Source organism: Nannospalax galili, unplaced genomic scaffold (assembly GCF_000622305.1).
Source record: "Nannospalax galili isolate Female #2095 unplaced genomic scaffold, S.galili_v1.0 scaffold334, whole genome shotgun sequence".
NCBI classification, from domain to species: Eukaryota; Metazoa; Chordata; class Mammalia; order Rodentia; family Spalacidae; genus Nannospalax; species Nannospalax galili.
Window position 1 is genome coordinate 1,916,011 of NW_008336888.1, and position 13,833 is coordinate 1,929,843.

Here is a 13,833-nt window from a genome sequence, read left to right on the forward strand (position 1 = left end):
TGTTCATAGCCGCCATAAGCCTTTGAGAGGGAACTGACACCAATTCTAACCACTCCAACAGTTATCACTCTAGAGTTCAGCCTTGGAAGACAAAAGAAAAATGAGGAAGAACCCAATAGAGGGATGCCTTTTTTTTTTTTTTTTTTTGGAGACAGGGTCTCCCTATAGCCCCAACTGGCCTAGAACTCACTATGTAGACCAGGATGTTCTGGAAGGCACAGAGATCTGCCTGCCTCTGCTTGGGATTCAAAGCGTGCACAACCACACCCAGCCCATCAATTCAACAAATATTTATTAAAGACTTGCTAAGTATAGGTAGATATTCTAGGGACTTAGAATATGTCCAAGAAGAATATGTTAAAACTCTTGGGGAAGACACCTATAACTACTCTTCTTCCAAACATTAAAGGAGACTAATTAAATATAATTTCCCAGTATACGATAATACAGCTGGATTATCTAAAAAGAGTTCACCAAACTTAAAGGATAGTGTACAAATACTGAGGACAACAAAAATCTATTACTATATTCATGGAATACCAAAAATTTGAGCTGTTTGTGGATCTAACTTCAAAATACTGGAATGTAAACCATACGTACAGATTCCCCCCCACCAATACTTATAAACCAAAAAGATTCAGTGAATACTAACTAGTGATGTCACCAATAAAACCAAAAAAGTCAGACAAAATTTTATCACCACTGGAATACAGGAATTTCACTTTCGCCCAAATTCTAGTTGTCACAATCATTAACTGCCACAGTCACCATTTATTAGCATCTGATGACTTTGTAATCTGCCTTGTGTCAAGAATCAGCAGTTAGACATAACCCCCACCCTTTATATCTTACCCTCAGTTACATTCACAGGAAAATACTTACTTAGCCCTAAACTTAGTTCTATAGTTTTATCTTTTCTTGGACGTTTCACAAAGAAGTGCAAATCAAATTGAAGCTCCTTGTTAATATCTATGCAAACAATCAGATAATTCATAACTTCTTTAAAAACTATTAGAAGCAAACAGTCAAACAAGTCCTGCAAACTGATCAAAAGGCCAAGTTGAACAAAGGCACAAACAGAAAATCTAACAGTCAACATATATACTAAAAGATGCTCAGCCTGCCTACTAGCCAAAATAAGCAAAACAATAGCTAAAATTATAATAGCAGTTATCATTTACGGTGCTCATTATTTAAGAACAAATCTGCAATAAAGACATGCCAATTAATCAATGAATTACTATATAGACAGCAAACTGAGGAATTAAATGATAATTTAAAATAAGACATGAAATTTTTTGTTGTTTGGTTATTTCACACAAAGTTTGTTAAATACTTCAGTCCAACCTCAAACTCAGAATTTTTCCATCTCAGCTTCCTGCATGCTGGAATTACAGACATAGGGAACAAGAGATGATATTTTAAGCCAGGTATTTATGGATGAAAATTATACAAATTCACTGAAACAGGAAATAGCAGAACATTCAAAAACTGAGAAGTAGAGAAGGTAACAGAACATATCAAATCACCAAACTCTGAGTTCATTTTTCATTCTAGGAGTCAGGTCTTATTCATAGAGCTGGAGTTGACAGTACATAATAAAACAGTGGTAATTTCTAAAACTGTACAAGGAGGAGGGATACAAAATGTAATAATGTTTATACTACTGGCTTAAAAAAAACTAAAATGTGTTTTACAAGGCACATCATTTAATCAAGTTTGCTTTTTCTTATGCTTTTAGTTTTAACTTTTCAAAGAAATATTTGATCAAAATTTTAAGTAAAGAATTTTTCTCTAAAGATGTCTCAGTAGTTAAGAGTACTTGCTACTTTTACAGAGGACCCAGGTTCAGTTCTCCACACTCACATGGTGGCTCACAAGCTTCCGTAACTCCCGTTCCAAGAGATCTAACATCCTCTCTTGGCATCTGCAGGCACCAGACACGAACATGGCGCAGATACATATATCCAGGCAAACTCATTCACATAAAATAAAAATACTTTAAAAAGAAAGAAAAAAGGTTAAAAGGACTAGAACCTTAGGTTTAAAAGAAAATCAAATAAGACCTTATTTATTTGAATTAAAAAAAGGGTACCTGGATAGAAAGTAAAAAGATAAGTAACTGATAAAAACCAAGCAACAGGATCAAAGGTAGACCAACTGCAAAGTATAATGTTTTCAGGAATGAATGATAATAATACAAAAAATATACATAAATAATATTTTTATATACCACTGTTAACCAACTAAAAAATATAAGCAGAGAAAAAAAGTCACCATTCATGATAGCAGAAAAAAATGACAAAGTGCATAGAAACAAAACACCTTCAAAATGCACAAGATTTTCAAGATTTAGAAGAACATTTAAAGGCATAAGAGAAGTGACTATAAAAATACTCTGAGAGCTGACTATAAAGATATTCTATGATCACAGATGGCAAAATATCAATTGACCCAAATTAATTCATAAGTTAAATATAATTCCATTTAAAAAAATCAAGACCCTTTATGGAACTTGACAGCTTATTCTTAAAGCCATATGGGAAGTCAAAAAAACAAAAAGGAAATTGCATCCTGCATATCAAACTTGCCATATAATTAAGTTGCTTCTACTGCAGAAACAGAAAAATCAATAGAATAGCTAAAGAAAGAGGCCAAATACAGAGCCATGTACATATTTAGAGTCTTAGTAGAAAAGGCTTATGAATCAGGTGAAAACGCATACAAAACTGTGTCGTGACAAATAGATTTCCACATAGGAAAAAAAAAACAAACAAAACACAGATCACTTTCTCACATCACACACAAAAGTGAATACTAGCTAGACCAAAGACCTTCTAAAGGAAACTTGGGGGGAACCATTAGGAAAGACTTCTACTTGTGGTAACAGTGCACTGTGTAACTCGGACTACTCTCCTGCTAAAAGAACTAAAATATAAGGACAGAAAAAGGCTAAAGACTAGTAGGGATGCAAAAGCAATGCCTTTTTCCAGGAGTCAAGGTTTAAAAAAAGAAGAAAACCAGAGGCAAGCCTAGCAGTAAGAGCTACTTTTCCCGAGACACCTATAATTATGGAATAAATTCCAAATTCCTTAAAAAAAAAGAATGAGTTTTGAATGATGAGGACCAAGATAAGAAATTTAAACTTTCCAAGAAGTTAGTTAGCCCTATATCTTGGACAGATTGGCAGACTGAAACCCAGATTCTAATGACCCAAACTGAATTAAAGTGATCCAAGACTGCTAGCTCTAGCTATCAAGTAGAATCAGGCAAAAAGCCTGTGGTGGAAGAGAACACCAATATTCAGAAATTCAAATCATCTGTACTATTTTTATTTATTTTTATTGTTGCTACTACCAGGGATTAAACCTAGGGCTGTATGCATGACGGTCAAGTGCTCTACCATTGAACTACATTCCTCTAACTCTACTCTTTTATATTATATCTAGCATCATTTCAAATATAATCAGGCACAGACCAAAATCATGAAAGTCAAGAGAGAAAATGATTACAAAAACAGACCTACAATAGGTTGAAATAAAGAAAGAGCAGAAGGAGGGAGAGAAGGAAGAGGGGGTGGGGGGCGAGAGAAAGAGAGAGAGAACCTAAACTAAAATGCATGCAACTAGAACCCCAGAAGGAGAAAGCAAAGATGCACCAAAGCACTATTAAGGTAATGGCTGAAAGGTTTCCTACACTGACTGCAAATATCAAGTTGCAGAAACAAGATGGGCTGGGCATGCAGCCAATGGGAGAGCACCTGCTGAGCAAGCATGGGGCCCTGAGATCCATCTCCAGCATCACCAAAATCAGAAACAAAAATAACAAAACAAAGTGTAATAAGAACCCACAAGGGATAAATACCAAAAAAAAAAAACTGTATTATATACATCAAAACAAAATTTCTGAAACCCAAAAGTAAAATCTTAAAGGAACTTGGAAAAGAAATAGATTATCTTCAAAGACACACTGGCAAAGTTTATCAGTAGAAACAAGGGGAGCTAGGCAGGTATGAAAGGGTGTCTTGCAATACTAAAAGAAACTAACCAATAACTTTTAAAACTAAAATGAAGGGCTACAGCATGCATGAGGCCTTGAGAGTAATCACCAGAACCACAGAAAAAACAAAAGCAGTTTGTTTTGTGAGCCAGGTGTGGTGGTGCACATCTTTAATCCCACCATTTAGGAGGCAGAAGCAGGCAGATCTCTAAAAGATGGAGGCCAGCCTGGTCTACATAATGAATTCCAAGCCAGCTGAGGCTACAGGGAGAACCTGTCTTAAAAAGACCAAAAAAACTTTATTTAAACATTGGGCAACTAGGAAATGAAGACAAAAATAAAGAGCAATAAAAGCAAAAATACACAGATAACAGACATTTACAATATGTGTTCTTTTTTAACATTTTAGTTTTCATTTTTTTTATTTTATGCGTATGAGTGTATTGCCTGCATGTATGAAGTGCACCCGTGTTATGCAACACCCATGGAGGTCAGAAGTGGGTGTTAGATCCCCTGGAACTTGAGTTAGGATAGTTTTTAGCCATCATGTGGGTGCTAGGAACCAAACCTGGGCCCTTTGAAAGAGTAGTCAGTGCTCTTAACCACTGAACCATCTCTCCAGATCCAAATAAAAATTCTTTATACATTATTTATCGGTGTATGTAGTTAATTTTGCATACATAATTAAAAGAAACAGTAAAGTATATAACATAAAGCAGAAGAGTACATAAACCCTAAAAGAAGTTGCCATATTCTTAGGAATATGGCATTGTTTTATGACATTGAAAACTACTAGAGTAAGCTTGGCGTGTGTGAGGCCCTAAGTTCAATTCTCAACACTGCAAAAAAAAGAGGTGAAATATATCTGTATAGTGACAACCTTAAAAACAATGCCATTCTTTTTAGATAATAAGTAAATAAGGATACTAAAGTTCTTCAAACCTTACAGGAGTTACCAATTAGCCAACACACCAAGACAACAACCCCACAGCTCCTGATCAATCTCCTGAGCAGCTCCAAATCTTTCTTCATGTATGGAAAATAACAATTATACTGTTCCAAATATAGGGAACCCCAACATACTTCAAGGACTGTCTCCTAACTAAGAATATGAAGGGGTAGAATCTCTCCAGTGGTTAAGTGGTGAAGCCAATGTCTCAGAATTATGATCATATCTATACTTATCTTTAAAACTGTAGATACTTTCACAGTCTGTAATTATTGGTAATAAGAAATAAACTTCTTGGCTCAACTATCTTCTATGTGCTAAAAATGGTAACATAAATCACATAACAGTGAAAAGAGATGTTTAAAATTTTCCATTTCACATGCTTTAATTTCAACTCCTTTTTGATCATTTTAAGTATCAAATGGACTGAGATTAGTGCTGAAATGATTTTAGAACACTTCTCCAGCTGGAGTGTAGTTATTATCTGTTGTTCTGCCACTCAAGAGTCATCTGATTTACATAAGTGCTATTTATGAATAACAGAAATTCTAAAATACTTAATTAAAATGTCATAGATTTAATCCATTCTACCAAAACAGGGATTATATAAACTTCTGTTTCACTTCCTTTTAAAGAAATTCTATTTATTTTCTCCAACTGAAAAAAAAAAATTAGTAGGATAAAATTAAAAGCATTTCCCCAAATTTTAAAATGATTCTGGTTAACCAAAAATTCACTCAAGCAGTTAGATATATTTTCTGAATATATTTTACTGAGACAGTCTGACAGCATGTAACACCATACAGTAACCGAACTACTTTACACAATTTCAAATTATTTCACTGATTATTCTTCTCAGCCATTCAAATAAAAGGGTCACTTTGGTCCTTAGATGCACTGATAGCCTAAAGTAAACAATTATATAAGCATCTGTTCTCAAAAACAACTACAAAAGTTTTTACCTTACTAAGTAGCACACTTCACGAAACTCACTTCACTCTGCGTGTGTGTGTGTGTGTGTGTGTGATCTAGCACTATCACTTCCATACATTTCAACATTGGAGAAACAAAAATTACTTTCAATTATTTTCAAAAATCCAGAAACATGTAACTTCTTTAAAAATTTGCCAGCCATAAATGATAATATAGAAAAATTAAGATAAGGAAATGCTGTGAATGTTATGAAGTTTAAATAGAATTCCAGTCATAATTTATTGAACTTACATTAATAAACATTTACACTGATTCTAAAATAAAAGGAGTTGCATGACAGTTCCTTAGTACCTGACCAAACCTTATCCCAAGAATCAAATAATCAAAAGTTTCTTAAATCTGCCACAGACACGCATGTGGCTGTTCTCAAACCTCTTACTAGATCCCTTCACACTGCTTAAAATGTTTTCTTTTCTCACAGTAATATTTTCTTTGTAACAAAATACTACCTAGTCATATTCTAAAATGGAATCTTTAGAAATGAGATTAACAAAATAAATTTAAAATACTTACTGTCTTGTTTCGTAATCTAATTATGTCTGAGACCGATCCAGCTCCACAGTACTCCATAACAATCCAGAGGTCTGTGTTCTTAAAGTAACTACCATAGTACTTTACAACATATGGGCTAAAGAAAAATACAATTAAATTTAGTTAATATAAAGTATTCTCAACATTTCATAATGTTTCAATAAATATATTTAATGAGTAAATTTCTATTTACATTCAACTGTCTATACCTAGAGTTCACCAACTGCATATAATTAGGTTTTATTTCATGGATAAAATTTAATAAGATTACAAGCCAGAGGAGGCCCAAATGTTTTGTGGGACTCCCAAGGAAAATAATGCTTCATTTTGGCAAAGGATTTACTATTTAACATAAGAAACAAATGACAGTATTTTCCCTTAATGAAAACATTTTAAATATAAAGTTCTAAAGGATTTTGCATTCAATCAAATAGTAATACTCAACTTCAAAATGCTGTATATTTCAATGAAGCCAAGGGGAATTTCTTTTCTTTCATGTTGGCCTTTCAAAAGTCTTTTAGAAAAAATTATTTATACACATGCACAGCAAGAACTCAAATAGTATTAACAGTTTAGAGTATTTTTGAACTGAGATTTTAAGTTTCCAGGGAAGAATGAACTGTGTTTATAACAAAGTTATTTTCAGAAAGACTTAGAACAGGATGAACGATTACCACTATTATTTTTTTAATGTGTACAGAGTGTATTGCCTACATGTATATAAGTGCATCTGTGTTGTGCAATGCCCAGGGAGGTCAGAAAGGGCATCAGATCCCCTGGAACTGGAGTTACGGACAGCTGTTAGCCACCATGTGGATTGCAGGTCTTCTGCAAAAATAGCCAATGCTCTTAACTCCTGAACCATCTCTCCAGCTCCCACCATTATTAAATTATTAAAAATACACTACATAAGCTGATATACAAAATATCCAACTCAAAAGAGGCAGAGTATCCATAAACACAGAATATACAAAAGATTAAAACTACAAGGCAGCATAAAGTAAGACACGTACAACTTATATGCTGTAGGAGCTCAAAGGAGAAATTAACCACAGTGGGGCAATTAGAGAGAGCTTGGTAGAAAGGGTTTAATTTGAGTAAGATTCTCCTGGTCTACATAGTGAGTTTAGTGAGTTACAGGCCAGCTGGAGCTACAGGTACCTCAAAATTACCAAAAAAAAGTTAATATTCCAAACTGTGGGTAGAAAAGACAGATAAGAGTCTAAAAAGAAAAAAATCATGAATAAGACAAATAGGGAAACCAAGTAGAGTTTATTTAAAGGACAACTGTTCACTAGATCTGTACTGGCTACTTTGCTAGACATCAATGTCAGATAAATACAAGAATTAAATAAGAAAAAAATAATTAAAAATTTAAAGTATTATAGGGCCAGCAATATGGCTCAACTGATAAAGGTTCTTACCACCAAACCTGACAGGACCTGAGTTCACTCCCGTGGGCCTACATGGTAGAAGGGGAGAACTGACTCCTGAAAATTGTCCTCTGACCTCTACATGTGGCCTATGGCAAGTTTTCCCATTCATAACACACACATACATACACACACACACACACACACACACACACAAACTAAATTATAAAAGAACACCAAAAAAGACATCATTAGGGGCTAGAGAGATGGCTCAGTGGTTGGGAGCATGTACTGCTCTTGAACAGGAACAAAGTTCCGTTCCCAGGACCCATGTAGGGCAGTTCACAGCCACCTGTGAGTCAGAGCCCTCTTCTGGTCTCCGTTAGCAACTGCATTCAAATGCTCATACCTCTCCCCCACCCAGACACACACATGGATACACATAACTAAAAAAATTTTTTTGATTTAAAAAAATTTTTTTATTTAATAACCACATGATTAGAAGAAGAATTTCATTACAGCTTTAACATATTCAATAACAATTTCCAGAACCAGGATCTCTTTCAAAAGTGGCTGTAAATTTTTAGGTTCACAGTTGAATTAATACAGTTACACAATATTGAATTCAGTATAGACCCTGTAAGACATAAAATTGAATGAGTTTTTAACCTTTAAAAAAGATCCTTTTCATTTTAAAATATGCTGTTTCCTACAGAAAGACTCATTTTTAATGCTACTAACACTTAAATGTTTGCACATGTGTCTATAATCTCCATGCATCTGATTATTACTAGTCACAGTCGGTTACACTTGGATCCTTGGCATCTGAGTAAGGATATAAAGTCATCAGGTAGATTTCAATGGTAATGTTTATCACCTCTACTAATTAACATGAAGTAAATTTTTATGCTTCCTCCTCAAATAAGTCACTTTTTATTTGTTGAATTTTTGTGTCTATATCATATAAAACATCCCAAACAATCTTATTCATCTATATGCCCACTTCCCAAATAGCACCCTCCCATGGCCTCCCCCTGACCCCCACTGGAGCCCATATACTCTGTCATTCCTGTTACTGTCCACTATGTTGTCTGCGCCCCCAGCCATTCCTCAGTGCTTGTCCATCCGCTAAATCTATTCAGCCTCTCTAGAGATCCTTGTTTTAGGAAGATCAGCTGTTCCTCACATAGCAGCAATCAGTTGACCATATTCCTTTAGATAAGATTGGGGTCTGCTGTTCATTTTCCCAGTTCTATTCTGGGTTACTGTCTGGGAGTCTCTTGGGCCACTCTGGCCAATAACTCAAATGAAGGTATCTCCTGTCTGGCATTGTATCTTGTTATGTAGCCTTTAGCTATACATACGGACTGTTAAAAATTATAACTCCAGTTCCAGGGGATCCAACAGCCTCTTCTGATCTCTGTGGGCATTGCACAACATGGGCACACTCATCTACATGCAGGCAATACATGCATACATATAAGAATAACAAGTAAAATTTAAAAAAAATTATATTGACCCCTTTAATCTTTGGTTATACTTTCCTTTTGGGTGTTTAAGACCCTACAATTGACCCAGATAAACCAATTTATTTTTACTCTTAAGGCCATTTGAGTATCTGTTCCTCGGGGGTCACATGGGCTTAAGATGAGTCCCTGGCTCCTTTCTTTCACCAGTTCCACTGATGTGAAGATAAGTCAGAGGTCCTGCTCAACCATAGCTGGCTTTGCTTGGAAGCATGGAAGAAATGCTTCCTCTGTGTTGACCCTCCTCTTTGTAGATGGACACTGGTTCAAGTCCATCTCGTGGGGTCTCCATGGCCTCCTTGATCAAGAGGACAGGTGACTCACCACAGCTACAGGACATTTTGAGAGATGCTCATAGTTCCCTGGAACTTAGTCAACCTAGGAAGGCAAGGAGCAAAAACTGTCCTTTATGTCCCTCTGACCAAATCAGTATAGGCTTCAAAGTATGGTTGTTAAAACATGCAAGAAGGTTAGTTCCACCAGTCTGGTACTTTAAGGGGTACTAGAGAGATGGTTCAGCTGCTAAGAGCTCTTGGTGCTCTTCCAGAGGGCCCAAGTTCAGTCTCCAGCATCCATATCAGGCAACTCACAACCTCTTATAACTCCAGCTCCAGGGGATCTGATACCATCTTCTGGCCTCCTTGGGCACCCACAAACTTAATGTGTATGTCACAAAGACATACACACATAAATAAAACCAATTTTTAAATCTTAAAAATAAAATATAAAAATAAATAATAAAATTAAAGATACCACTGAAGAAGAGTTTAAGACTGTCAGAGGAGACGTTTCAGTAGAGCCTTTAGAATTGTATTAAGTCTAGAATAAAAGATAGAGCAGATTGGTGGATGGGTAAGGGGTTGAACTAAAACAGGTGGCTACAAGGCCAAAATTCAATCTTGACTTATCCCCACTGTTGCTCAGTACCTTCTGCACTGATGTGCTTCTCCATGCCAAAGCTTTCTCTCCCATTCTAATCTACATTGTATTCAGGTGACAAGGTTACCTTCTTTTAAAACAAAACAAAAATTGGATGATCATATTGCTCTCCTGATTTACAACAACAAAAAAAAACAAAACCTCTGATGGCTCTCCATTATCTGAAGCAAAAAGTCTTAACTACCGAACTAGAGAGAGAATTCATCAGTTAAGAGTACTGGCTACTCTTACAGAAGACTCAGGTTCAGTTCCCAGCACCCATATGGTAGCTAATAACTGTAACTACAGTTCCAGAGGATCCGACACCCTCTTCTACCCTCTGCAGACATCGCACAATATGGGTGCACTTAAAATACATGCAGGCAAATATTCATACACACATAAAATTTTTTTAAATGTTTTAAACTCTTAATTGCTCCATATCAAATACAAAATCTGTCAAACTCTACTTCTATATTTGTGCCTTAAATTTCCAGACAAAGTCAGTTTTGTTAGATACTAGGAATGGAAAGCACTACTAGGAGTTCATCAATGTTCACTTGAACCATTTAAACAAAAGTACTTTTTTACTTAGAAACAAATGAAATTAGCACAGTCTCAGAACCTCAGTGTAAGGGAAACATGAAAAATGCTTTCTTTACCTATGCTTCTTTCTGAATGAGTGCCTGTGTGGAAACTTTTAAACCTGGCTGTGTATCAGAATACTTGTGATCCAGGCCCTATACCTTTCAGATTATAATTCAATAGGCCCTTTCAAAGTTCTATAGGTAGATGATTCTGATACAGACCCAGAGTTGCACATCACTTCAGAAGACTGACTACATATTCTGAAAAAGCTCTTCAAATACTAATATTCTCATTCAGAAGTTTTAAAAAGTGTTTAGTAACAGGAAGATCAAGAGTATATTCATTGGTCAAAGGTGGAGGTACACACCTGTAAACTCAGTACTTAGGGGTCTAAGGCAGGAGACTCGGGAGTTTCAGGTCAGTCTAGGTTACACAGTCACAATACTAAGACCAAAGATTATGTTCACTGTAAAACATACACACACACGCACACACAATGTACATTTTATCTCACCCTATACAGTAAGTGTTCTAGTTTGTTTATCCATTGCTATAACAAAATACTCTGACCAATACCAACTTGAGGAGGAAAGGGTTTATTCTGCTTATATCTCACGGGCTACAGTTCATTAGGGGGCTCAAGGTAGGAACTCAGGGTAGGAACCTGGAGGCAGGAACTGGAGCTCAGGCCATGGAGGAACACTGCTTACTGGCTTGCTCCTCTTGCCCCTGCTCAGTCTGCTTTCTTATGCAACACAGGCCCACCTGCCCAGGGGTGACACCACCCACAGCATCACTCAACAATCAAGAAGATGCCCCACAGATATAGCCACAGGCCAGTCCAATGGAGGCAATTACCCAATTGAGGGTCCCGCAACCCAGGTGTGTCAAGTTGATACTAAAGCTATCCAGCACAGTAAGTAGGATTGGCAGCACTTATGAAAATTAGGGATTCTAAGGCAGCCACCTAAAAATGCAGTCCATCGCTCTCCTGAATCTCTCCCATAGGAGTGATCAAAAGAACAGTTGGGAAATATAAAATTGTTTTCCAAAAAATAATTTATGGCCCACACTAATACAAAATTAAATATATCAAGTTTCAACAACTCTATATCATAAAGCATGAACTCAATAAAATTTAACCTTAAAAAGCACTTAAGTATACAGAACTAGAGTCACATTAAAGACATACACTTAAATACAGTTTCTATCATTTCTTCAACATTCATTCATTCATTCCACTCAGGCTAGGCTTTTGGCCTAAGAAGACAGTTGGTATGCAATAATGAACCAGACATAATTTCGACCCCTATACAGTATATACCAGGTAAATCCACAAATAAATAAATTTCTAATCATTCTAAGAACAGAAAAAGGGATATTGTGAAATAAAGTAGATGACTTTCTTTTACCATTTCTGAAAATGAAATTGCTCCTAGTTCAAATCCTCCCCCTTCTTATGCAAGCAATCCTAACTAAATTCAGCAATCCTAACTAAATTCAGTGGGTTACCCAAAAAGAAAGAAAAGAAAAGAAAAAAAAAGGCCAGGGACTTGACTTATTGAGAAGAGGGTTTTCAGTGAGAAAGAGAAAGACAGAATAAATGAATAAAAGAATGAATGAATGAATGAATGAATGAATAAGAATAATGGAGGATGAAAATGAAAATAACCAAAATCATTATATAGATGTATGGAATTTTCAAAAAAGAAAAATTTAGAGATATACTAAGTTACACACACACACACACACACACACACACACACAAACACACAAAAACAAAAAACACCTGTTCCTAGTTCATATGAAAGAATAAAATACATTCAAATTCCAAGGCAGCCCCTCAGTTGGGAACCACTAAGTTGGGGAGGGGGGAACTCTGGGAGCTGAGGAGGATAGCTTGCCAAGGAAGCACAAGGACCTGAGTTCAGTCCTTCAGAAACTTGCACAGTTGAATATGTCATTCCAGGCAACCTAGATGGGTGTTCTATGTCACAGTAACTCATATTTAGCCCAGATCCCTTCGAAGTGAAAGCTGTGCTTTGCTTTGATAGTAAGCACATTTTCTTCTATGCTTTATTCACTGTACCCTCCTTCAATCACCTATTGACTACACATTGGATTTTAAAGCCATCATCGTTTAAATATTTAAAAATAACTTAGATACCAGTAGGTTCAGAGAGTTCAAGACCTAGGAATTCCAACTCAATCTGTTTTCCACTGGTATAAATATACATTCAAATTCATTCATATATATTCATTCATATATCATCATTAAAATAATTCAAATAAAAGTATTTCCAGAACAGAATATATAGCCTACTGGTAGACAAGAGGAAGAAAAAAGAGGAAACTATTATAAACAACTGACAAAGAAGAAAGGGCAATTCAGGCAATGAAGAGTCAGGAAAGGAATTTATGCAAGGAAATAATACAAACAGGCTCAAGGAAGTCTGTCCTCTGCAGTCTTGGCAGGGGCCAAAGTTAAGACTTTTCACTCTAGCCACCCATGTTGGTGCCATCTATATTCAGGGCAGGTTTTCCTCCTTTAGTCAATCTTCTCTGGAAACGACTTTACAGATATACCTAGAGGTATGCTTTTCTAATCTCTAAGGAATCTCTCTATCTAATCCACTTGATGATCAAGATTCACCATCAAAGTTAATAACAATATTTAACAATATTGTATTCTTGAAAAGTGCTAAGGAAGAAGATGCTAAGTGTTCTCACCAAAGATAATAACCATGTGAGGTTATGTGAGATTCTGACACATTAGCTAAACTTAGTCATTCTACAATGTGTGTATATACATATATATCAAAATAATATTTTTATAGACAATTTATCTGTCAAATTTTTAAAAAGCACGTAGTTAGGTGGCTGTTCTTGCAGAAGACCTGGGTTCAAATCCCAGCACCCACATGGCAGCTAACAACTGTCCGTAACTCCAGTCCCA

At 35.8% G+C, this 13,833-nt stretch overlaps 1 protein-coding gene across 1 annotated transcript in view; it reads right to left on the reverse strand.

The window, feature by feature from the left end:
- The window catches only part of Stk3 (serine/threonine kinase 3), a 321,762-nt gene that overhangs the window by 242,229 nt on the left and 65,700 nt on the right, over positions 1–13,833 (reverse strand). The window contains exon 4 of the mRNA XM_008831545.2: positions 6,455–6,569. Coding sequence (XP_008829767.1) covers positions 6,455–6,569 — 115 coding nt within the window. The remainder of the gene's footprint in view (positions 1–6,454; positions 6,570–13,833) is intronic.